Genomic DNA, 27,773 nt, shown 5'->3' with positions numbered 1-27,773 from the left:
CTCACAGCATTGGCCTGTCTTGGTGAACATCACAGCAAAGAACACGAAAAACATGAGCGCAATTGATGACATTTTCAAGTCAACCGTGAAGCCAGTGTTATCAAGTAAGATGTTTTCTTAATGTTCACTCTTATATATCTCTTGTGTTATAGGAGACATCATTCGGACTGTCCCAGCTGTCCTTAGTAGCGTCTGTCTCTTCTATTTCAGTTCTGCCTCGGCATTGTGTATGGAGTCTCTCTCGACGTCTCGCAGATTTCCTTGCATGTACTTCTATTTCTTAGTCATATGAAAGACTGTATTCCATGGACTGTAGCTGTCTGTCTCATGACGTCTCTCTGCCCTGTGGATGTCTCAGAATGCTTTGTCCTTCTGCAGACTTTTTATGTTATCAAAGTTGGCACAGAGGACGTCCTGGGTACAGAGAAAACTGTAGCAGACGGCTGGAATGTATTGTTTGCCCCAGAGATAATCTCATCAGACCACCCTGACCAGCTGTTTTGCATGGGAACAGCCCCCGCCTCTTTAGAAAAGACCTTGAGCTCAGTAACAGATCGACAATTGCCTTTGTTTTTGTATTATTATTTTAGATTTATGTATTATGATGGGAAATCGTCTATATCCAATGAAAGATTGGCAATTTGTAGTGTGGCCCCCTCTATTGGTGAGGGTAATTATAACTCATATTAGGAAGTAGTCAAAGGCAGGCAAACAAAAGGGGGAAGCTTAAATTCTGAACTGCATTGTGTTTTCTGCTCAGGTATAAAATTAAATGGGGTATTTCCATCTGAGGCACTTATGGCGTATCAGCAGAAGGTGGAACCGGTGACACCCATTTGCTGATTACTAAACGCTGCATTCTCCATACGCTTTAATGGTTGCTGGAATCTTGTTCTCCCGACAGATGAAGGTCCTAGAAGTTGAACCTGCACCTGTCTGGCATTTATGGCATATTCTGTGGATACGGGGTGTAAATATCCTAAATACCTAGGATAGGAATACCCCTTTAATTGAAAACGTGATATCCACCCTAATATATGGTTAGTGGCTGTAGTTTAGATACAGTGCCTGCAAAGACAGTAAGGTAGTCTGAAATCAGCTACTTGTGTCATCCAAGACTCAGATTGCTGTTCTGCCCCATGCTTTACATTGCAGCTGTGCTTGTTAAGGCCTATTTACAAGCAAAGACAATCTTTCAAACGATTGAAAGATTGACAGTTTTAGCGATCACTTTGCATAAAGTGTTAATGGACACTAATGTCCATTAGCACTTTATAATCTTCATTTGCATGTAAAAGGGCCTCCAGCAGCTGTTTGCGGATCCCAGCATGTGGTCTGAGTTCTGCACACAGCTGCTTTGTTCTCGCAGGGGCTGTGGGAAGAATACAATGTAATCTCTGACCCCCATGCAGAACACAGTATGCGGTCCCTGTTATCTCACTCCGGCTGAGTGATGGATTTTAAGCTCACCGATAATCGTTTGCGTGTAAATGGGCCTTTAAGCTGGTGTATAAGTACAAGCTTAAAAAGAAATCGCTAAATATACAGTAGTTAATTATGATTGCAGCATATGATAATTACACTGTATAATACACACAACTAATATACCAGTGAAGTAGGATGATTATCAGGTAACTGCTACACACAGACTGAGGAGGTAAGTCTCAAATAAAGGTGTTTCTAGACGTTGTTCTTATATATTTTCACCATATTTGATATACATGTATACAGTATATACAATACCTTTGGAAAGTCTTCACAACCTTTTTTTTTACATTTTGTTATGTTTTGGCCTTGCGTAAATTTTTTAAAAATTTCAAGTTTTTTCCCATCGTTCTGCACTCAATACTCCATAATAACAAAGTGATAACAGAATGCTAAAAAAATCTTTGTAATTAAAAAAAAATGAAATCTAACATTTTGCATTGACATAAGTATTGACACCCTTTGATAAGACACTTGAAATTTAGCTCTGGCTGCCTCCCATTGCTCTTGATCATCTTTGAGATGATTTGGAGTCCACTTGGGGTAAATTCACTTGACTGGACATCATATAAGGTCTTACAGCTCACAATGCATATCAGAGCCAAAACCAAGCCATAAGGCGGAAAGAACTGCCTGTAGAGCTCTGAGACAGGATTGTGTGGAGGCACAGATCTGGAGAAGCCTACAAAAAAAATTCTGCTGCACTGAAAGTTTCCAAGAGCCCAGTGGTCTCCATATTTTTTTACATGGAAGACGTTTGGAACAACCAGGACTCTTCCTAGGGCCGCCGACCCACCAAACTAAGTAATCGTGGAAGAAGGGCCTTGGTAAGAGAGGAGACCAAAAACCCAATGATCACCCTGGCTGAGCTCCAAAGATCCTGTGCGTATGATCAACAACCGGAAACTGAAAGTTGAGCAGAGTAAACATGACCTCTAAGAGGTATGAATGTGGTCTTACACAGGGTAACTCCGCAAAGCAGTTTGCATGTACACTGCACGAGTAGCTCGAATACCTTCATGACATATACTCACAGTCTGAGATATACTGCTATGCTGAAGACCTATTTCCAAGAGATCAGTACCATGCCCAAGAAAGGCTCATTACCATCCCTACAATCCCTACAGTGAAGCATGGATGTGGCAGTATCATGCTGTGAGGCGGGGGGGGGGGGGGGGGCAGGGAGACCGGTCAGGGTTGATGGAAAGCTTAATGAGGCAAAGTACAGAGATATTCTTAATGAAAACATGATGCAGAGCACAAGGGACCTCAGACCAGGCAGAAGGTTCCCCTTCCAATAAGACATTGACCCTAAGACCCCAGCTAAGACAACACATGAGGACTTAGGGACAACTCTGTGAATGTCCTTGGGTGGCCCAAGCAGAGCCCTGACTTGTACCCAATTGAACATCTCTGGGAAGACCTGATAATGGCTCCACAGATGGCCCCCTTCCAACCTGATAGAGCTGGAAAGAATCTGCAGAGATGAATGGTGGAAAATCCCCAAATCCAGGTGTGCAAACCTTGTGGCATTATACCAAGAAGACTGGAGGCTGTGATCACTGCCAAAGGTGCTTCACCCAAGTGCTGGGTACCAGGTGTGAATACTTATGTCAGTGCACAATGGTAATTTTTCTTTTTTTTTTAATTTACAAAGATGTCTAACCTTTTGTTATCACTTTGTCATTATGGGGTATTGAGAGCAGAATGATGGGGAAAAACAAAGCCACAACATAACAAAATGTAAAAAATGTGAAAGGGTCTGAAGACCTTTCAAATGCACTGTATAGAGGACAGGGTGTCATAGCAAAGATGGAAAGTTAGAATTAGACCCCTTTCAGGAGCCTCCTAAAACCAGTGTTTTCCAAGCAATCCAAGAGGGGTTTCATGGGTCCCCTCTCTCTTTGGATGCTCTATGGTAAGCAGCGGTGTAGATAGAAAAGAGGGAACCCATACCAAAGATCAAAACTGACCCCGTAATATTGTGCTGCATTTTCCTCTCCACTTCTTTTGCATGATCCTTAAAGCATCCCCATGGACCTGGGCAAACAAAGATGGCCGTACAAGCTTCTCTGACTAGCTGATGCACACTGTGTATTAGTATGTATTATTAGTCTAAAGGCCCATTTACATGCAAAGATGATCACTCAAAATTTGATCAAAAGATAGGATGATTGACATTTTGAGCGATCATTTTGCATAAGCTGCTAAAAGGCACTAATGACGATTAGCAGCTTATTACCTTCATTTGCATGTAAATGAGCCACCGGAGCTGTATGCAAAGAACAGCAGAGAACATGCAGTTCCTTTGGTCTGCCACTGGGCTGCAAGCTGAATACAATGTAATCGGTGCTCCCCGGGGAGAACACAGCATGCGGTCTGTGTTATCTTTTCTCCAGCTGAATGATGGATTTTATGCTCACTTAAAAATCATCATTCAGCCAAAGAGTGAGAAAGATGGGAGCATTTACATACGATTATCACTCAAATGATAGCTTTTGAGCAAATTTTGAGTGATAATCATTGTGTTTAACCCCTTCATGACATGGCCTATTTTGGGCTTAAGGACGCAACAATTTTTGCCGGATTTTCTTCTCCGTTTATCAAAAGTCATAACTTTTTTAATTTTCCGTCGACGCGGCCGTATGAGGGCTTGTTTGTTTGCGTGGCGAACTGTAGTTTTTATCGGTGCCACTTTTGGGTACATAGACTATATTGCAAAACTTTTTTTTTTTTTTTTATGATAGCAGGGAGAGAAAACGCATCAATTCTGCCATAGATTTTTTTTTTACAGCGTTAATCATGCAGCATAAATGAGCCATTCCATTTTTTCTGCGGGTCGGTACGGTTACAACAATACCAAAATTCTTACATTTGTTTTTAGGTTTTCCCACTTTTCTGCAATAAAAACCCTTTTTTAAAAAAATCTTTTTTTTATTCTAAATTGCTGCATTCAAAGTCCTGTAACTTTTTTATTTTTCGATGTACGAAGCTCTATGAGGGCTTATTTTTTGTGAGACGAGCTGTAGTTTTTACTGGTACCATTTTGGGGTACATACGGCTTTTCTGATCACTTTTATTGTGTTTTAAGTGAGGCAAAATGCTAAAAATTAGCATTTTGCCTCAGTTTTTTAGCGGTTTTTTTTAGCGTTTTTTTCCGTGCACAGTCAAAAGCATGTGCAACTTATTGTACGTGTCGTTACGGACGCGACAATACCAAATATGTGGGGTTTTATTTTTTCTTTACCTTTTTTTATGCTAATCTGAGAAAAAACATAAAAAATGGCTTTTTTACTCTTTTTTAAAATTTTTTTAAGTTCATTTTTTTAATCTTTGTTTTTTTTACACTGTTTGTGTCCCTCTGAGGGACTTTAACCACTGCCCTGATGATCGCTCTCATAAGGCATGGCAGAGCTACTGCTCTGCCATGCCTTATCGCTTATACAGCGATTATAGGCATAGGCAATACAGGACGCCAGTGTCTGGCATCCTGTTGCCATGGTGACAGGCCGGGCTCTCGCGCTGACATCACGAGTTCCGGCCGGAGACACAGAGGGAGTCTGCTGGGAAGGGGTTAACAGCGGGGGGGGGGGGGGGGGCATCTCTGATGTGACTGACAGCCGGCTCCAACTGCGGGTTAGCACGGGATCATATGTTGCGGGAAGTACCAGGCTGCCAGGACGTAAACATACGCCCTGCAGCGGGAACGGGTTAAATGGGGCTTAAGATACTACACCTGCTTTGATTGACTAGTGGTGCCCACATGAGCAGTTCTGGTCAGTCAAAGCAGCATGTAGTGTCTTAGACTACTAATGCATGCTATGCACAATATGCAACAGGTAGTCGGAGAAGCGGTTTGGTCATCTTTGTTTGTCCAGGCCTGGAGGGTCACTTTAAGACTTTTCCCAACCCTCTTATTTTTGAACAATTCAGTTCCTCTGGAGAGGGAAGTCCTGCATTGGTTCCAACCAACCAGTAGAAAACAGGGTAGAACCAAACTTCAATGGGCCCCCTCTCTCCACGGACCCCATACCAATCACATGGTCTGCCTCTATTGTGCTCAAACGCTTGATGACAGCAATATAGTACCTAGTAAGTAACCAATATTTCTATGAGGTTTAAGGCGTCTGTTTGTGGCTTCTGTCTAGATAACATTGTGTTATACCCACGACCTTGATAATGTAGCTGAAAGAAAGTTTCCTGTGGGATTGTGCCGCTCAGAGATTTATTTATGAATTCTTCCTCTGGTAAATTGTGGCATGCTTTGTTTTAGTTCACTTTTTTATTAACAACAGTTTAGTAGAACTGCACATTTATTAAAACTTTCCCAAAATGAAGAATCATGAGTACAGCTCTGAAGAATAGCATAAGATGTAACTCAGGATCACTACAGGATAAGTAATGTATGTACACAATGACTCCATCAGTAGAATAATGAGTGCAGCTCTGGAGTATAATACAGGATGTAATTTAGGATCAGTACAGGATAAGTAATGTATGTACACAGTGACTCCACCAGCAGAATAGTGAGTGCAGCTCTGGAGTATAATACAGGATGTAACTCAGGATCAGTACAGGATAAGTAATGTATGTACACAGTGACTCCACCAGCAGAATAGTGAGTGCAGCTCTGGAGAATAATACAGGATGTAACTCAGGATCAGTACAGGATAAGTAATGTATGTACACAGTGACTCCACCAGCAGAATAGTGAGTGCAGCTCTGGAGTATAATACAGGATGTAACTCAGGATCAGTACAGGATAAGTAATGTATGTACACAGTGACTCCACCAGCAGAATAGTGAGTGCAGCTCTGGAGAATAATACAGGATGTAACTCAGGATCAGTACAGGATAAGTAATGTATGCACACAGTGACTCCATCAGCAGAATAGTGAGTGCAGCTCTGGAGTAACATAGTAACATAGTATGTAAGGCCGAATGAAGACAATGTCTATCTAGTCCAGCCTGTCTATCCTACTGTGTTGATCCAGAGGAAGGCAAAAAACCCCAAGGCCAGAAGCCAATTAGCCCTTTTGGGGGAAAAATTCCTTCCCGACTCCCTAATGGCAATCAGACTGTTCCCTGGATCAACCCCTAATAGTTCCTACCTGCCTATATACCAGGATTGACACTTAACCTAATATTTATATCCTGTAATATCCTTCTTATATCCTGTAATATCCTTCTTCTCCAGAAAGACATCAAGTCCCCTTTTAAACTCCTCTATGGATTTTGCCATCACCACTTCCTCCGGTAGAGAGTTCCACAGTCTAACTGCTCTTACAGTAAAGAACCCCTTTCTGTGTTGGTGATGAAACCTACTTTCCTCTAATCGTAGCGGATGCCCTCTTGTTACCGTTGCAGTCCTGGGTGTAAACAGATCCTGGGAGAGATCCTTGTATTGTCCCCTCATGTACTTATACATAGTTATTTGATCACCCCTTAGCCGTCTTTTTTCTAGAGTAAATAGTCCCAATTTTGATGCCTCTCTGGGTATTCCAGTCCTCCCATTCCATGTATTAGTTTAGTTGCCCTTCTTTGAATCCCCTCCAATACCGTAACATCTTTCCTGAGCACCAGTGACCAGAACTGTACGCAGTATTCCATGTGAGGCCTGACTAGTGCCTTATATAATGGAAGGATAATGTTCTCGTCCTTCGCCCCTATACCTCTTTTAATGCATCCCAAGACTTTATTTGCCTTTGCAGCAGCTGACTGGCATTGGTTACTCCAGTTTAGTCTACTATCCACTAATACCCCCAGATCCTTTTCCATATCACTTTTTCCTAGCGGTACCCCATTAATCGAATATTGGTGACATCCGTTCCTCCTGCCCATGTGCATAGTCTTACATTTTTCAGCATTGAACTTCATTTGCCATTTTTCTGCCCAAGCCCCCAGCTTATCCAGGTCTGTTTGTAGCCGTACATTGTCCTCCGTTTCATTAATTATATTGTATAATTTTGTGTCATCTGCAAATATTGATATTTTGCTGTGCAGCCCCTCTATCAGGTCATTGATAAATATGTTGAACAGAGTGGGGCCTAATACTGAACCCTGTGGCACCCCGCTAGCGACTGTGGTCCAATCAGAGTACGAACCATTTATTACCACCCTCTGCTTTCTATCATTGAGCCAATTTTTTACTCACTTACACACGTTTTCGCCCAGTCCGAGCTGTCTCATTTTGTATATTAGCCTATTATGTGGCACGGTGTCAAAGGCTTTAGAGAAGTCCAGATATACAAGATCAATAGATTCTCCCTGGTTCAGCTTAGAGCTTACTTCATCGTAGAAACTGATCAGATTTGTCTGACATGAGCGACCCTTCATGAATCCATGCTGGTGAGGAGTTATTCCCTTGTTCTCCTTGAGGTGCTCATCAATGGCGTCTCTCAGAATCCCCTCGAAAATTTTTCCCGTTACTGAAGTGAGACTTACTGGCCTGTAGTTACCAGGCTCACTTTTGCTCCCTTTTTTGTAAATTGGAACCACGTTGGCAATGCGCCAATCCAATGGTACTACTCCGGTCTTGATAATGTCTAGAAATATTAGATATAGCGGCCTAGCTATCTCGTCACTTAGTTCCCTTAGTATCCTTGGGTGTAATCCATCTGGGCCCGGCGATTTATCAATTTTAGTCTTCTTTAGTCGCTTCCGCACCTCCTCCTGCGTTAGGTATGAGATATTTTGTGATGGGTTCATTTTATTCCCCTGCATCTCATGTGGCATTTCCTTTTTGTTTGTGAATACACTTGAAAAGAAACTGTTTAGTAGATTTGCTTTCCCTTCGTCATCATCAATGATTTCTCCTGCATTGTTTTTTAAAGGGCCAGCGCTCTCGCTGCAAATCCTTTTGCTGTTAATGTAGTTGAAAAATAGCTTCGGGTTGTTTTTGCTCTCTTTTGCGATCCGTCTTTCTGCTTCCTCCTTGGCAGTTTTGATCGTATCTTTGCATATTTTGTTTTTTTCCCTGTATGATTTTAGCGCTTCTTCGCTGCCTTGTTGCTTTAGTAGTTTGAACGCTTTCTTCTTTTCGTTTATTGCCCCTCTTACCGTCTTGTCGAGCCACATTGGTTTCCTTTTAGTTGAGTTTCTTTTATTTTTAAAGGGAATGAACTGCTCACATGAGGCGATTAGAATCCTTTTGAACTTTTCCCATTTTTCCTCCGTACTGATATTTTTGAGGATGTTGTCCCAATTAATGTTACCGATAGTAGTTCTAAGCTCATCAAATTTTGCTTTACTAAAGTTTAGTTTCTTTGTCACTCCCTGATATGGCTTCCTATTGATTGACAGCTAGAAGTTGATTATATTGTGGTCACTGTTCCCCAAGTGCCCCTCAACCTGCACCCCCTTTATATGTTACGGTTTGTTGGTTAGTACTAGGTCCAGAATGGCCCTCCCTCTTGTTGGTTCCTGCACAAGTTGGTTCAGGTAATTGTCTTTAATTACTCTCAAGAACTTATCACCCCTGTGAGATTTGCAGGTTTCGTTCTCCCATGTTATATCTGGGTAATTAAAGTCCCCCATGATAATTACTTCGTTGCGGTTTGACACCTCTTCTATCTGCCTTAGTAGTAAGTTTTCAGTTTCTTCTGTTGCTTTTGGTGGTCTATAGAAGACCCCTATCAGGATTTTGTTATTTTTTCCTCCCTGTATTTCTACCCACAGAGATTCCACCTGTTCGTCTCCTACCCCTATATCCTCCCGTAGCCTCGGCTTCAAGTTCGATTTGACGTACAGACATACCCCTCCCCCTTTCTGGTTCCTTCGGTCTCTTCTGAAGAGATTGTACACCTGCAAATTCACCGCCCAATCGCACTTATCATCAAGCCATGTTTCAGTAATTCCGACTATATCATAGTTTTCATCAGTCATTCTCGCTTCAAGCTTGCCCACTTTACCGATCAGACTTCGTGCATTCGTGGTCATACAATTTATATCATTTTTTTTTTTTTATTTGTTTTGTTGCTATTCGTACTTATGGCTGATCTATCAGTTCTAACTGTACTAACCCCACCCCCTGCTCGACCCCCATTCCCTTTGCTTGGACCCGGATCGCTAGTTACACTGGCTACCCCACTATTTCTCATTTTACCCTCCCCCCCAGTCCCTAGTTTAAACACTCCTCCAGCCTTCTAGCCATCTTTTCCCCCAGCACAGCTGCACCCTCCCCATTAAGATGCAGCCCGTTCCTACGGTAGAGCCTGTAGCCGACAGCAAAGTCAGCCCAGTTCTCCAGGAACCCAAATCCCTCCTTCTTACACCAACTCCGGAGCCACTTGTTTACTTCCCTAAGATCCTGCTGCCTTTCTAGTGTGGCTTTAGGTACAGGTAGTATTTCCGAGAAAACTACCCTGGAGGTCCTTGCCCTGAGCTTGGACCCTAAGTCCCTGAAATCATTTTTGAGGGCCCTCCATTGACCTCTAACTTGTTCATTGGTGCCAACGTGCACCATGACCGCTGGATCCTCACCAGCCCCTCCCAGTAATCTGTCAATCCGATCCGCGATGTGTCGAACTCGAGCGCCAGGAAGACAACACACCGTTCGACGATCCCGGTCTTTATGGCAGATTGCCCTCTCTGTCCCCCTAATAATTGAGTCCCCCACCACTAGAACCTGTCTAGCCTGCCCTGTGCTCCCCGTCCCCATCTCACTGGAGCAGTCATCCCCCTGGCGTTCAGAGGGCATGTCGTGCTGCAGCGGTGCTGGCTCTGTAATGGCATTGCCCTCATCTGCCAACGTTGCAGACATGTTGGGTTGTGCCAGTTCAGGACCAGCCTCCCTGAATCTATTCCCTCTACGCCTCCTTCTATCTGTCACCCAGCTTCTTGCCTGCTCCCCCTGCTCTTCCGTACTACCATCCGCCCCTGCCTCTACCCCGGCGAGTGTCTGCTCAGTGAGCAGCAAACTCCTTTCCATGTTGTCAATGGCTCTCAGTGTTGCCAGTTGCTCATTTAGATCCAGAATTTGGGCTTCTAAATGTGCGACGTGCACGCATCTTGCGCAACAGTATGCACCCTCGATCGGCTGATTAAGGACCGCATACATTGCACAAGTAGCACACTGGATGACACATAATAATACAAGATGTAACTCAGGATCAGTACAAGTAATGTACGTACACAGTGACTTCACCAGCAGAATAGTGAGTGCAGTTCTGGAGTATAATACAGGATGTAACTCAGGATCAGTACAGGATAAGTAATGTTTGTACACAGTGACTCCACCAGCAGAATAGTGAGTGCAGCTCTAGAGTACAATACAAGATGTAACTCGGGATCCGTACAGGATAAGTAATGTCTGTACACAGTGACTCCACCAGCAGAGTAGTGAGTGCAGCTCTGGAGTACAATACAGGATGTAACTCGGGATGCATACAGGATAAGTAATGTATGTACACAGTGACTCCACCCGCAGAATAGTGAGTGCAGCTCTGGAGTATATAAAGGATATAACTAAGGTTCAATACAGGATACGCAATGTATATACACAATGACTCCACCAGCAGAATAGTGAGTGCAGCTCTGGAGTATAGTACAGGATGTAACTCAGGATCAGTACAGGATAAGTAATGTATGTACACAGTGACTCCACCAGCAGAATAGTGAGTGCAGCTCTGGAGTATATAAAGGATGTAACTAAGGTTCAATACAGGATAAGTAATGTATGTACACAATGACTCCACCAGCAGAATAGTGAGTGCAGCTCTGGAGTATATACAGGATGTAACTAAGGATCAGTACAGGATATGTAATGTATGTACACAATGACTCCACCAGCAGAATAGTGAGTGCAGCTCTGGAGTATATAAAGGATGTAACTAAGGTTCAATACAGGATAAGTAATGTATGTACACAATGACTCCACCAGCAGAATAGTGAGTGCAGCTCTGGAGTATATAAAGGATGTAACTAAGGATCAGTACAGGATAAGTAAGGTATGTACACAGTGACTCCACCAGCAGAATAGCGAGTGCAGCTCTGGAGTATAATTCAGGATGTAACTAAAGATCAATACACGATAAGTAATGTAATACAGAAATACTTGAGATAGCAGCTCACCAAACCAGTACTGCAGTCTCTCAGCCAGGAGTGCATTGACAGCTGTTGGCAATCAGCTTGAGGATTATAGTAAACGAGGAAATTCAGCACCTCCACGGTAAAAATTCATTTCTTCTTTATTCCACATTTAAAAGTAGTACAATAAAAAGTCCAAACAATAATATGTATTCCTACACGTTTCGAGGCGCCATGACTCTTGTTGTGAACAACAGCTATGGTGGCCTCGAAACAAGTAGCCATACACACTGTAGACGCACCTCAATAGTAAGTTGGCCATACAAAATAGTTGCCGATTGTCCAAACTTGCTAAACACCTAACGTGTATGGGGGCTTCCTGACTCTACCCTGACATCTTCCATCAGGCGGCATAAGGCTGGGGTAGTTAAGATCTTGTCAGTGACCCCCAAATACATGCATGCTAGGCCAAGAGAGCGGTCGGCCAAACGAGTGTTCAATCAACAGCTATTTAAAATGTATGGGCAGCTTTATATGGTGGATATAATGAGTAGACAGTTCAGCTGTCGCTGGTTTAATAACACAGACAACCTGCATCATCTCACTTATCAAGGCCATTTAACTGTAACCCGTCCTATATGGGCAAAAGCCAATGGCAGATTCCCAAACCCTCACCCAAATATTCGGAAGGAACATTTCAGCCACATTTTATACAAACAGATGACAGCTTGCCAACAAAGAGCTGATAATATTTCCACTCTCCACATGCATTGAATGATCGCTTTAGACGGCATACACTGCGAAATGTTGTGTGCTGAGACTCTACGAAGCAACATATGAGTAATTTAGCAGACTAAGAATGCAGAGCTAATTGTGTATTGACTTGTATGGACTTTAGGTAGGTACTATGACCGTGTAGGACATTTTAGTAAACCCCCGTAACCCATGGCAGCTATCTCTATGGCAAGTATGCCACTAAACTAACTGTAAAATTCAGAGAAAAAAAAGACAAGGTCAGACGGAGAGATTTATTAGCAAAAGCCAAAAATGGAGAGTAAACAGGTGGAGTGACATGTAGAGACAGTCACACGTCTTCTGGAGAACAAAAGTCCCAAGAGCGTGGTAATAAATCAACTCACAACAATCAGTCCACAAAATACACAGTACATAACTCGATCCTACGTCTGTTTTCACTTCCCTGTCCATGAGTGCAATATTGCTTTTCAGTTTTCAAAATTTTTGGAATTTCTGTAAAACAATCATTATAACCCTCCGTTAAAGGGATTCTCCAATTGTAAACTACTTATGGCCTATCCTTAGAATAGGCCATCAATAGTAGACCTGTGAATAGCTGATCGTCAGGGATCCTCGGCAGTAGACCCCTGCTGATCTAGCTATTGATGGCCTATTCTGCACATAGGCCATCAACGGTTTACAGCTGGACAACCCCTTTAAAGAGGATCCGTCACATATTCATGTTAGTGGCGCTGGCTGCAAAATTTTGTAGCCATGCTCTCACTGACACTATCTCCGCTCTTCTTTTTTCCCTACTCGCCCCCTTTAAACGTATCAGGTGGGCGGTCCCCACTACTCGCTGTCAATCGGTGACGCAAGATAATAATTGACACATGACATATTTACAGCTCTAAGGGACAAATATAAAGATAGTCCATACAGGGCTGAGTAGGAAGAATAGTGGTGATAGAGCCTGTAGGGCCATGATTTCAAACCTGCACAGTCAGGCCCCACCGGCATGAGGACGTGATACCTAGGTCTTCTTTAAGGAACACGTCTTAATGTAATATTCTGGTGTTATAGTTTCTGAGGGTTTTTTTCAAATGGGAAGTCCAGCCAAATGTATCTGCTGGTAGGCCATACATACATGTAAGATTGAATTAGTGAAGCCTGTGGTCTCAGCCCCCATTGATAGTTTTATAAAGCATTCAAACTATTAGGGCGCAGCTCAGAGGTTTCTCTTATTGGAACTCTATCACAACGTTCTAAGTCAAGAGCCATGCCTGAGGGGCTGGAGTGCCCTTTAGGATCCTATCATCCAGTGGTGGTCTCATGTCACAGACTTTACCATTTTGACTTTCACAACTACAAGCATTCTAAAGATCATTGTGACTTGGGGTTCTCCTTTTAAGAAGAGATTCTCGAAAATCCAAAAATAAGCCATAAATGAGACCAACACCAGTGAATGTGTCCAGGTCATTATGATGCAGTTTGTATAGGTCTGTTTTCCTAAAACCTAAAACAAATCTTGGGATCTGTGCCCTCAAACCTAAATGCTAGCCATCATTCTATCAATTTGAAGGTCTTCCACAGTGGAATGTGACTACAAAGTCTTGCAGTGGACCCTTTACCTATAAACCATAGATGTGACTGATAGGCCTTGGTGGCACTAGCTCTTCTAAGGACAATGGTTGGCTTGTGAGATTTATACATTTGTGACCAAACTCTAGTTCTACAGTTATTAAATATGCCAGCTACAACGTAGACCTTCTTAGATCCATCTCCAACCTGTGGCTCTCCAGCCGTTATGACATAGCCGAAGAGCCACAGGTTGGAGAGCACTGATCTCAAAGAAGAACCTTGAATTACTTCTGAGTTTCAGTTTTGGTAAAACACACCTATATTCAATGAGCACATCGTACAAAAAAATGCATTGGTTGACTACTTCTCCTCTTTATCATCCATGCTCCTGTATTCCTGTGTCTTCTTGCGGCATTCTCATAGCCCCATCTTGTGCATGTCGTCCCTTCTCTCCATGCAATCAGTCACTCTGCTGGTCTATATATACCCTTCCACTTATCTCACTGTCTTCCGGATGGGAGGGATGGGTGGAAAGGTTTAGAATTTAAATAAATTAAGAAGTGCTAGGAACACAAGGGTCTACAACCCATTCTTAACGACTTTAGAAAAGCTTGGCTTCAGCTAAGCCTTGGCACTCGGCATTGGTATGAGCACTGCTCTACCTAATCAGGGGCTGGGAAGAGAGGAACACAGGCTCGGAAATAGTGCTAGCACTTATGCAAGAGACAATGTAGGCTGATATACAGGCACATCTTCCTATTGTTTTGCTGAAAGACAAAAGCAAAAAAGATAGTTTAACTTTGGAGATATTGGTAAATGAAATGGGGAAGAGGTTTGGGGAGCATTCATGGAGCTAGAGGGGTGATGTTCCCTTCTATTGTTGCATTTATAACCAGAAGGGAAATGTCCATAATGGTGAACTTCAAAAATTCAGCATGGCAGACCACCCCTTTAACAGGGTCGGACTGAACCATGAGAGTACCAGAGGATCCTCTAGTGGGCCCATGCTCTGACAATAATGAGGCCCAAAGTTAAAGCAGCAGACAGCCACATTTTGAGCAATCATTTACCATTAGGGTTCTATATAGCTAAGACTATGTTTACACCTACGTCAGGGGATTCTGTTTTCCTGCTTCAATATGATAGCAGGAAAGGGGAATTCCCTGGCCAAACATATTTGTTTTATGATGGAATCGAACATCGCCGAATGGACTCCACTGATTATAATGGGGCCCGTTCGGTTTGTGTTCAACCGTCCGGCATTTAAGCAGATGAAAGAGTCTTTTTCTTCTGGCATTTCATGCAGGATCTACGATGGAGCCCTTGGACATAGCCTGGATGCACAAGGGTGGATCGCAGAATGAAGATGGGCCCAAGGAACCTTATTATTTAATTACCTCTAAACCCAAGTAAAATTCACCTTCGATCGGGAAACAAGCCATGGAAGGGAATATGGTATGAGGATCCATTAAGCCACTATGGGTAAAAGCATGTCAAAGAAGAGTGCAAGTAACTACGGAAGATGTGGTGCCTCCTAGCCATCGATGGGAAGTTCACATTGACTCTTCCCATTATATGTAACCTTTTTTCTATTTTCTTTTCTTTCAAGTCATGGGCTTTGACTATATCACTAATATTGTACTGACTATGACTGACTGATTGTATGTTGTGCACAAGGGCTGTACATGGAGCTCATGTTACTGTATATGACTTCTAATAGAATGTGTACAGTGAGGCTTATGTAATCTGGCTGATATTCAGGATATATACTCAGATATTGATGGATTGTATTGACTGGCTGGGTGGTGTGAGCTGTATACTGTTACCTTGTATAATCAGCTGTGCTTCCGCACGTGTTTTCCCAGCCGCAAACCTCACGGTTCCTGACATCGTGGGATATGTGTTCTGCAGGGTAAGCTTGTGCCGATTCCCTCTAGCCTCGATAACAATGTCACCTCCATTGTACAGCATAACCCCATTTAGACTCCACTGTGGAGGTCTGGACAGAGGAAGGGACACCTCGCAGTCAAAACAGGCATTATCGGGGGCGGTCACCGTTACATCTCTCAGGTTTTTATAGAGTTGGATGGACAGACCTGAAACAGACCAGTTTAAAGATTTAGAGACAATAAGCTTCTTTTTTCTGGCTTTTGTTCTTTATCAACGCTTGAAGGCCAATAACTGAAACTCTCCAACTACTATGTCCCGTGACAGGACTTCCTGTTCTCTGCCCTGTCAAACCACAGTGTCATCATAGGGACATTGTGTAAATCCAAATCACCATCAATATCCAAATACATACACAAATGTCGATACACATTAGATAAATGTTGGCCAAACCTGCCGATTTGGACTATCAAATGTGTAAGCAGGGTGTCTCGACCCTCCATTGACAGTAGATGTCGGGTGATAGTAGAATTGGCATATGTTGGAATTCAAATGTTCTTTTAGGACTCACCCTCCACTAGTAACCGGGCAGAGGTCTGGCCTCCTGTGGTCTTCATAGTATAGACATCTTCATCTACCGGGCTCACATCATTGATGAACAGTGTACGATAAGCATCCTCACTGGTGATCTGGTACTTGTCAGAAGGAAGTATGACTTGATTGCCTTTCAACCAAGTGACTGGAGCTCGGGCCGGACTGACTTTGCATTCAAATATCACACGGTGACCTTGTAGAGCCGTCTTGTCCCTCAGTGATTTTACAATGCGGACAGGTAACTCTAGAGACAAGAAGAGAGGAACCGATATCAAAGCTCAATGGAAAGTAAAGACAGTACAGAGGATCCTATATGAGCACCAAAGTGATGTCACCTCTATGCTGGTAAATAGTGTTAAAAGAAATCTGTGCCAACCATAGGGAGATAAATTAATTAACACCCGCTTTAAGTGTTCTGTCTTTATCAGCATGCTAAGTGCCAATTCCAAAAGGCCTCTAGTGCAAGAGTTTACTTTACAATACTACATAGCGGTTATATTTTATTTACATGCGGGGGGGGGGGGGGGGGGGGGGCAGTATTATAGTAGTTATATTCTTGTACATAGGGTGCAGTATTATAGTAGTTATATTCTTGTACATAGGAGGCAGTATTATAGTAGTTATATTCTTGTACATAGGGGGCAGTATTATAGTAGTTATATTCTTGTACATAGGGGGCAGTATTATAGTAGTTATATTCTTGTACATGGGGGGCAGTATTATGGTAATTATATTCTTGTACATAGGGGGCAGTATTATAGTAGTTATATTCTTGTACATAGGGGGCAGTATTATAGTAGTGATATTCTTGTACATAGGAGCAGTATTATAGTAGTTATATTATTGTACAGAGGGGGCAGTATTATAGTAGTTATATTCTTGTACATAGGAGGCAGTATTATAGTAGTTATATTCTTGTACACAGCGGGCAGTATTATAGTAGTTATATTCTTGTACATAGGGGGCAGTATTATAGTAGTTATATTCTTGTACATAGGAGGCAGTATTATAGTAGTTATATTCTTGTACATAGGGGGCAGTATTATAGTAGTTATATTCTTGTACATGGGGGGCAGTATTATGGTAATTATATTCTTGTACATAGGGGGCAGTATTATAGTAGTTATATTCTTGTACATAGGGGGCAGTATTATAGTAGTGATATTCTTGTACATAGGAGCAGTATTATAGTAGTTATATTATTGTACAGAGGGGGCAGTATTATAGTAGTTATATTCTTGTACATAGGAGGCAGTATTATAGTAGTTATATTCTTGTACACAGCGGGCAGTATTATAGTAGTTATATTCTTGTACATAGGGGGCAGTATTATAGTAGTTATATTCTTGTACATAGGAGGCAGTATTATAGTAGTTATATTCTTGTACATAGGGGGCAGTATTATAGTAGTTATATTCTTGTACATAGGGAGCAGTATTATAGTAGTTATATTCTTGTACATAGGGAGCAGTATTATAGTAATTATATTCTTGTACATAGGGAGCAGTATTATAGTAATTATAGTCTTGTACACATAGAAGCAGTATTATAGTAGTTATATTCTTGTACATAACAGGCATTATTATAGTAGTTATGTTCTTGTACATAGGGGGCGGTATTATAGTAGTTATGTTCTTGTACATAGGGGGCGGTATTATAGTAGTTATATTCTTGTACATAGGAGGCATTATTATAGTAGTTATGTTCTTGTACATAGGGGGCAGTATTATGGTCGTTATATTCTTGTACATAGGGGACAATATTACAGTAGTTATGTTCTTGTACATAGGGGCACTAATAAAATAGTTATATTCTTGTACATAGGGGGCAGTATTATAGTAGTTATATTCTTGTACATAGCAGGACAGTATTATAGTAGTTATATTTTTGTACATAGAGAGCAGTATTATAGTAGTTGTATTCTTGTGCATAGGGGGCAGTATTATAGTAGTTATATTCTTGTACATAGGATGCACTATTATAGTAGTTATATTCTTGTACATAGGGGGCAGTATTATAGTAGTTATATTCTTGTACATAGGGGGCAGTATTATAGTAGTTATATTCTTGTACACAGAGGGCAGTATTATAGTAGTTATATTCTTGTACATAGGGGGCAGTATTATAGTAGTTATATTCTTGTACATAGGGGGCAGTATTATAGTAGTTATATTCTTATACATAGAGGGCAGTATTATAGTAGTTATATTCTTGTACATAGGGGGCAGTATTATAGTAGTTATATTCTTGTACATAGGAGGCAGTATTATAGTAGTTATATTCTTGTACATAAGGGGCAGTATTATAGTAGTTATATTCTTGTACATAGAAGGCAGTATTATAGCAGTTATATTCTTGTACATAGGAGGCAGTATTATAGTAGTTATATTCTTGTACATAGGAGGCAGTATTATAGTAGTTATATTCTTGTACATAGGGGGCAGTATTATAGTAGTTATATTCTTATACATAGAGGGCAGTATTATAGTAGTTATATTCTTGTACATAAGGGGCAGTATTATAGTAGTTATATTCTTGTACATAGGAGGCAGTATTATAGTAGTTATATTCTTGTACATAAGGGGCAGTATTATAGCAGTTATATTCTTGTACATACGGGGCAGTATTATAGTAATTATATTCTTGTACATAGGGGGCAGTATTATAGTAATTATATTCTTGTACAAAGTGGGCAGTATTATAGTAGTTATATTCTTGTACATAGGAGGCAGTATTATAGTAGTTATATTCTTGTACATAGGAGGCAGTATTATAGTAGTTATATTCTTGTACATAGCGGGCAGTATTATAGTAGTTATATTCTTGTACATAGGGGGCAGTATTATAGTAATTATATGCTTGTACATAGTGGGCAGTATTATAGTAGTTATATTCTTGTACATAGGGGGCAGTAATATAGTAGTTATATTCTTGTACATAAGGGGCAGTATTATAGCAGTTATAGTCTTGTACATAGGTGGCAGTATTACAGTAGTTATATTCTTGTACATAGGAGGCATTATTATAGTAGTTATGTTCTTGTACATAGGGGGCAGTATTATGGTAGTTATATTCTTGTACATAGGGGACAGTATTATAGTAGTTATGTTCTTGTACATAAGGGCACTAATAAAACAGTTATATTCTTGTACATAGGGGGCAGTATTATAGTAGTTATATTCTTGTACATAGCAGAACAGTATTATAGTAGTTCTATTTTTGTACATAGAGAGCAGTATTATAGTAGTTGTATTCTTGTGCATAGGGGGCAGTATTATAGTAGTTATATTCTTGTACATAGGAGGCACTATTATAGTAGTTATATTCTCGTACATAGGGGGCAGTATTATAGTAGTTATATTCTTGTACATAGGAGGCAGTATTATAGTAGTTATATTCTTGTACATAGGGGGCAGTATTATAGTAGTTATATTCTTGTACATAGGGGCAGTATTATAGTAGTTATATTCTTATACATAGAGGGCAGTGTTATAGTAGTTATATTCTTGTACATAAGGGGCAGTATTATAGTAGTTATATTCTTGTACATAGGAGGCAGTATTATAGTAGTTATATTCTTGTACATAAGGGGCAGTATTATAGTAGTTATATTCTTGTAAATAGAAGGCAGTATTATAGCAGTTATATTCCTGTACATAGGAGGCAGTATTATAGTAGTTATATTCTTATACATAGAGGGCAGTATTATAGTAGTTATATTCTTGTACATAAGGGGCAGTATTATAGTAGTTATATTCTTGTACATAGGAGGCAGTATTATAGTAGTTATATTCTTGTACATAAGGGCAGTATTATAGTAGTTATATTCTTGTACATAGGAGGCAGTATTATAGTAGTTATATTCTTGTACATAAGGGGCAGTATTATAGCAGTTATATTCTTGTACATAGGGGGCAGTATTATAGTAGTTATATTCTTGTACATAGGGGCAGTATTATAGTAGTTATATTCATGTACATAGGGGCAGTATTATAGTAGTTATATTCTTGTACATAGGAGGCAGTATTATAGTAGTTATATTCTTGTACATAGGGGCAGTATTATAGTAGTTATATTCTTGTACATAGGGGCAGTATTATAGTAGTTATATTCATGTACATAGGGGCAGTATTATAGTAGTTATATTCTTGTACATAGGTGGCAGTATTATAATAGTTATATTCTTGTACATAGCGGGCAGTATTATAGTAATTATATTTTTGTACATAGGGGCAGTATTATAGGAGTTATATTCTTGTACATAGGGGGCAGTATTATAGTAGTTATATTCTTGTACATAGGGGGCAGTATTATAGTAGTTATATTCTTGTACATAGGGGGCAGTATTATAGTAGTTATATTCTTGTACATAGGAGGCAGTATTATAGAAGTTATGTCCTTGTACATAGGAGGGAGTATTACAGAAGCTATTTTTTGTGCATAGGGAGGTAGTATTACAGTAGTTACACGTTTGTACTAGAAATTCACAGTAGTTGTCACTTCCCTTACTTCACTCTTTGTAGCAGTTCATAAGAAAATCATTACCAAACAAGCAAAAGCCCTTTATAAGAAAACTTTACTAAGTCACATGGTAAAGGGATTTAGAAATCTAGGTTCTAGTAAAGGTTAAAGCTCTTGTCGTGTTATTGTGCCCGCAGTTAGCTTTACAGATATTGCTGAATTATTTGATTTAGGAAACAAACTGACATACAGAAGAGAGAGAGGATTTTGTCTCTTACCTTTGACCGTGAGTTTTGCTCTTGACTCTACTCTTCTGGCTCTAAAGAGAATTTCTCCAGAGTCTTCACACTGAGCCCCACAAATAAGAAGAAAATGTCTCCTTCCTGGAGAAACATGAAATGAGTTGTAATTTTAGCATGAGGGGTAAATTTCTTGGGCTGTGAATGAGATCCGTTAGATTCTATTGTAGAAGTTCAGTCTTTTGAACAAGTTAGATAAAAGCTAAGTTAAAGCTCGGGGTTCTTTTGTATGTAAAAAATTGTCAGTTACAGTGGTGAAATGTGACACTGCAAGGCAAAAATATATCTAAATTGTAGTAAAAATAAATCCACTGTCAGATATAGTTGGGCAGATATAAAATAAACCATTCCCAATAGATGGCACACATGCCCTTTAATTCAGTAGTACATGGATAATAGTGATAATAGGGTCAGGAATTTTGCAATCACTCCTATATGCCATTGAAAAAAATCATAGTCGGCTTCCTTCTAGCCTGAACTAGCTGACAACAGAAAACAATAGATTACAGCAAACAGAGATATGATACACTTTAGGTGTAATGTCCCTACAAGTCATAACAAAAGACATATCCAGTAATGGCCCATATACTGTATAACAGTATAGTAAATAATTAAACACTGAGTAAATGGTTTTTCTGATAAGAATAAATACCTTCTTGGCGGATCTTTGTGGTGGTCGTTATTTTAATTTTCTCTCCATTTTTAAACCATTCTCCCTTGGCCTGGGCACAGGATAATTCACAAATGAATGCCGCATTGTCATTTTCAACTATGTCAACATCTTGTAGGTCCTTAAGCACTTGTGGTTCTTGCTCTGTGGAATACAAAATTAGGACTCTCCAAAGCCTCTAAACAAATACAGATCTCCTAGACTTTCCCCTTTAATGCAGACCCCCAGACCAGACCCCACACCACCGTGCCCATAAATACAGACCCAAGACCAGACTTCCCCATAATACACACCCCAGACCAGACTGCCTTTTAATACAGACCTCAATCTAGACCCCTTCTTACTATGGAACCCAGACCAGATGTGCTGATGCTCTCCCTGTTTCTGTTCTTCACTCCCAGGTGCTGCCACAGACAATATCCTGGTGCCAGGGCTGGCAGGACCCAGGAGTGACCAAGGGTGTAGGGACTGGGAGAGATGAGTATATTTGGCACTTGAGAAATTTTTTCTGCCGTCTCCAAGACACTGTGAGAGAGTTGGCAAGTATACTTAAAACTAAGACGACGTACCAAGAACACGCAATGTGGCGGAGGCACTCATGTCACCCACATGACATGTGTAAGTCCCAGCATCTTGAGGCCCACACTGGCTAATATGAAGTATTCTCCGTCGCCCTACAGAGAACACACGGCATAATGCATTCGGGACCAATTCTTCCCCGTCCTGTAAGAGAAGCAGAACATTTCTGAGAATCATAGCTTAAGGTGTGTAAAAGAATGTTAAGAACAAACCGCTCAGATTGAAAGCCCAAAGGAAATGTTCTCCTTTCCTAATATCTACATGTACAAATCTATATTCTTTTCCCTAGGGGGCGGTATTATAGTAGAGAGAGGAACTGTTTGACTTACCTTGCTCCACGTCACAACAGCATCTTGTTTGGAGACCTCGCACTGGAATGTCGCTAACCCGGCTTCATGGATGACAAAGTCCTGTGGTGGTTGGGTGATGGTAAGTGGATGCTCTGTGACAGTCATCTGACACATGGTACGCAATGTGTCGGTGGTAAACGCGATCACTGAAGTATCGGGAAGTGTTAGGTCTAAAAGGCGCAAGAAATGCTGGCGCCCACTCGATCTGATGATACAACGGTCATCCGAGGTTAGACGGACGCCTCCTTTCCACCATTCTCCCTTTAAATCATCATGGGTCAGTTCCACCAAAAACTCGATTTCACTTCCCTCTTTGCATTGCACATCCTTTAACCCGTTCTTTACAGCAATACTTAGGGCTGTGGTGAAGAACAACAAATGGTGAACCAAGAATCAGTTGGAAAGGGAATTATGGTTTCCCAGAAAAACGCTGAGACTTACGTAGCACGTTCAGGCGCCAATCGATTCGGTCATGGAGACTCTCACAGCTGTACCGTCCTCGGTCAGATACCTGGACACCATGGATGGTAAGTGTATGGTTGTGCCCACAATCCTTAAGGGTAAACCTATCACTAGGCTGAATAATAACGCCCTGCTTCACCCAATGAATTTCCGCCTTCTCAGTGGTGACCCGGACCTCAAAGGTGACATTCTGCTCTTCTTCCACCTCCATGTCTTCTAGCCCCTGAATAAACATCACATGTGCCTCTGCAGGAAAAAAAAATCAGTCTTGTTAAAGGACGCACCCAATCAAACCCAAATATTTCTGGACTGCCAAAAATGTACCCATCACACCGAATGTAAATATAAGCAGCATCAAGAGAAGACTGGGCAACCTATATCTATTGTGACTATGGATGTAGACTCTCCCAAATTGAAAATGATGTTAACATATTAACATAAACCGAAGCCCTTTGTGGGCTCAAAGAATGATCAGCTGCTAAGAACAGCCGGGGATATAACTAAGTAGGAAGGAAGAGGGGTGGAGCATACCCAATGGTATCAGAGGCCTGGATGCCAGATAAATTTCTAGAGACCAAAAGCCGGCTGTGAAAATGAGATGAATTGTGGAGGTGCTACCAACCAGAAGAACCCACCAATGGTGGGCTGGCCAGATACGTGATTTTCACATACCAGGTATTCTGCATACAGCATTACTGCTGCATGGACCATTGTGATACGATTGAATATGACATTAATGGGCAAGGAAATTCTTATTGCATCTACTGCACTACTATTACCGCACTGTTACTAGACTGTATCTTGGAGTGAAAGGTTGCAAAAGGAAACAGAGTGGTGCGGCTGTTGTCAGGGGGTTGTTTGAAGATGGGTGAACTCGATGATATAAATCAAAAGGATGAACACTTTATTTAGGACCAGCAGATAACACGCCCAATGTACATAAACAACAACGACCATTGGTGGCCAGCTGTTTTCCACCCTTGTCCATCTACACTATACCGCTGGCCACCAAAAGGTCAGGATTGTTTTTATGCATTGGACCATGAGAAAATGATGTATGATGTCATATGTTCTATCCAACTGTCTGGTGAAGAGGTCTACATACCTCCAAAAGCATTACCTGCTGGTCCTAAATAAAGTGTTCCTCCTTTGATTTATGCCATTGGTTTCGCTCATTTTTAAACCGCCACCAGACAACAGGCCACACTGGAGACTTTGTTTCTTTTTACAACCGTTTACTCCATTGTTTTTCACGCTAACATCACTTGATTGTCCAGCTTACTAGGCTAGCAGCTATTTGCACTTTTTTGGGGGGGTACTCTGCTGGGAACTGAATCTACTTTTTATCAATCCAGCTAGTATAGATAGACAAATTTCATTATCCTAGTAACCATAGTTAGGCAGCCTATATCACTAGCTAGCTAGCCAACTCTTTTCCAGCCCAATTAGCTGGCTGCTTCTGGCCAAATATCTTCTGACCAGAGAATGCCTCCAGGGGACTTTTTACGCTTGGATGTTTAACCTACGCCAAGCAATGCTGAATATCATTATTTAATTGCGCAATGTAGGTTAAACTCTGACCAGTGAGTTTGACAAGACTGGGCTAAAGCAGATATTTTTGAGCTATAACAGATGGCCTGGTATATTCGATATGTCCTCTTTAGCTAGAAGGGTTGGCTGTTTATGATAGCTCCCCACAGCCATTAATAGATGGAGTATATTTGTTAGTCACACAAGGATAACTATCTTAATCTAAAATCTGTACACAAATATTTCTCACACAACTATCCTCATTTGTGTGAGTTGGCGGTGACTAAAACTATCACACACGTGAAATACTCCATCAAAAGGGCTCATCTAACATCCTGATGATCAGCTCAATCCGCGGAGAAATGCGTTGAAGTTGTATGAACTAAGCATTCAACTCTGATAGGCCTAGGTGCTATACCATCCTAGTTGGCACTTGGCATACCAGAGTACCCAGTGTATTTGTGCTCTGGCACTTACAACTGCGAGCCTCATCGATGTCCGTCATGGACTGTTCTCATCCATGGAACATATAGAAAGTAGCCTCCGTCTTTGGCTACTACCAAGTGACATCAAATTATACACACTGGGCTTTCCTGGGTCAAGGCTCAGGGCCAATGTCCTGACGTATATCTTTATGTCTGTATGTACATATAGCGGGCACCCCCAATTTACATAGGAGGCCTATATCCACTATTCTTTCTGTTAATGGCCTTTTCTGTGTGCCCCTATTTGTGCTTTGATTTTTAATCGAATAAAATAAAATGTAGTTTTATTATTCTTAGTCTACTCTGTGAAGGGTTTCTTTATAAAGACCCTTTAAAGCCAATCCATAGTTGTGCATTACTTTTGGTTCGCACTTTTTTGGCCTCGATTGATGCTCCACCCAGTTTTTCTTCTTGTATTCATTTAGAATGTATCTTGGATAAGTGGATTTACACTCCAAGAACTTTTAGCTACACATCAAAACCATATCAAGTGCATGCTACTACATTTCCCGGGAACCCCTGTGTGACTTGAGTTAGTAGGGTGTTAGGTCAAGCTTCATTTTGCTACAAGTGTTCATGGAGGGATTCTTTTGGGGTAGAAATGGGCAACCCTTTGATTGGAAATGCAAATTCACCGAACTGGAATAAATTTTAGTAGTAGAGATGACCAGGTTTCGACTATGTGCGTGTAGACGGTGCAATGTTTTCCATTCATGTTTGCAAAATTTTTCAGGTTTTTATTACATTCTCTTGCTACCACAAGGACGTGCACATTTTTTTGTTCTTAGACATTTAGGAAAAAGTCCAAGGGTCGTGAATACTTTTTTTAAAAAGCCATTGCAAAGTTGTGTATCTGTATAGAAACAAACTGATTCACACTCAACACATCGTCTTACCTTGAACTCTTAGTCTTGCCCGTGAAATGATCCCCTCAGCATTAGCAGTGACAGTTCCAGAGTCAGACAAGCGACAGCCATACAAAGTTAGAGAGTGGCAGAGTCCATTACTTGCCATGCTGGCTCTATGGTCCGAATTCAAAGGGGAGCCATTGAGTTCCCAGTGGAGAATCACATCCTCTGGAGATACAACACATTTGAAGGTGGCAGTGTCTCCTTCCAGGACTGTCACATTCTGTAGCGAAGTAATAAATTCCACTTGCCTTGGTGCTGAAAAGAGACAGCCAGCAAAAATATAAGACATCGCTACACATATTGGGCAATGGCATCATGATGGCAACTAAGACAAAAGTGCATAAGAAGAGAAGCTTTTTGCATTACCTAAGGGTCCCTTACCTTCTACATGGACTTCTGTATGTAACTGGTCCGTGCCGGCATCACACGTGTATGTGCCAGAGTCTGAAGGTCGCAGACTTTGTATGGTAAGTTGCCGGTGAACTCCTCGAGAAGTGATCTTTACCCGTCCTCCAGGCACCAGCTCCTCGCCATTTCTCAGCCAGCGTACCTTGAAATTTGGCCGTGACAGCTCACAAGAAAGAACCAGGTCATCCCCGGTGATCAAAGTATGGTGCTCTGGAGTCCCTGTGTTGCCCACAATGGTGACCGGAGGAGCTAAGAAAGAGGAAAGCAAGTGAGGGCCAAAAAATAGAGTACTTGCTATCACTACAAATTGACTAGCAAGCAAATGGAAGTGCAGCCCTTCTCAGCCGAAACAGCAAACGAAACGTCACTACGGGCAATGTCATCTGAGAATAGGCACTGACAGGAGGCATTGCAAGCATGGGCATGGGAGTTACCAGGTTTTGCAGAGACATAGCACAGTATAATGGAGGCATGACAGGAGGAGGAAGGAGGCAGTGCAAGGACACAGAAGGGCGGAGGAGGCTAATTAAAGGGGGCCTGTGGAAATTTATGAAAAGTGATTAGCTTGACTACAAACAAGCAACGTGGATTAGACTAAGAAAATCTGTTAATATATTTGATTTATGAAAATGAGCACATCAGCCTTTGTAATGTGGGTGATAAATGTAATAGAAAGAGCGCAGGGTGTCATTATACATGGAAGGATGGAAACTGCACCCAACAACGTCTTTGGAATAATAGCCTTTAAATGATATAGAAAGTATTCTCCAATATGGTGACACCACCTCACCTATCCCTGCAAGTGTACAACACCAGAGTCATTCCAGTCTAATATGAACACTGTATTCTTGTATATAGGAGGGCAGTTATATACCGTGTTTCCCCGAAAATAAGACAGTGTCTTATATTAATTTCTATTGAAAAAGGTTTAACTTTTTTACATGTATAGCTGCCTGGACACTATTTAAATTGACTTTTTTAATTAACTGTTAGCAGGGCTTAATTTTGGAGTAGGGCTTATATTTCAAGCATCCTCAAAAAGCCTGAAAAATCATTTTACATCCTCAATAATTCTGGAAAATAATGCTATGTCTTATTTTCAGGTTATGTCTTATTTTCAAGGAAACAGGGTAATAGTTATATTCTTGTATATTAGGAGCAGTATTATAGTAGTTATATTCATGTATATACGGCCAGTATTATAGTAGTTATATTCTTGTACATAGGGGCAGAATTATAGTAGTTACATTCTTGTACATAGGGGACAGTATTATAGTAGTTATATTCATGTATATACGGGGCAGTATTAT

At 41.1% G+C, this 27,773-nt stretch overlaps 1 protein-coding gene across 2 annotated transcripts in view; it reads right to left on the bottom strand.

The window, feature by feature from the left end:
• Positions 1–12,525: 12,525 nt before the first annotated feature.
• The window catches only part of OBSL1 (obscurin like cytoskeletal adaptor 1), a 98,771-nt gene continuing 83,523 nt past the window's right edge, over positions 12,526–27,773 (bottom strand). For both annotated transcript variants that reach the window (XM_066575529.1, XM_066575531.1), the window contains 10 exons: positions 26,437–26,712; positions 26,041–26,310; positions 23,109–23,375; positions 22,647–23,026; positions 22,308–22,461; positions 21,721–21,882; positions 21,048–21,152; positions 16,286–16,552; positions 15,654–15,923; positions 12,526–14,594 (listed from right to left, as the gene is read on the bottom strand). In XM_066575529.1, coding sequence (XP_066431626.1) covers positions 14,584–14,594; positions 15,654–15,923; positions 16,286–16,552; positions 21,048–21,152; positions 21,721–21,882; positions 22,308–22,461; positions 22,647–23,026; positions 23,109–23,375; positions 26,041–26,310; positions 26,437–26,712 — 2,162 coding nt within the window. In that variant the 3' untranslated portion in view covers positions 12,526–14,583. The remainder of the gene's footprint in view (positions 14,595–15,653; positions 15,924–16,285; positions 16,553–21,047; positions 21,153–21,720; positions 21,883–22,307; positions 22,462–22,646; positions 23,027–23,108; positions 23,376–26,040; positions 26,311–26,436; positions 26,713–27,773) is intronic.

Source organism: Eleutherodactylus coqui, chromosome 8 (assembly GCF_035609145.1).
Source record: "Eleutherodactylus coqui strain aEleCoq1 chromosome 8, aEleCoq1.hap1, whole genome shotgun sequence".
Taxonomy (NCBI): Eukaryota; Metazoa; Chordata; class Amphibia; order Anura; family Eleutherodactylidae; genus Eleutherodactylus; species Eleutherodactylus coqui.
This window is presented reverse-complemented; position numbering and strand designations above follow the sequence as displayed.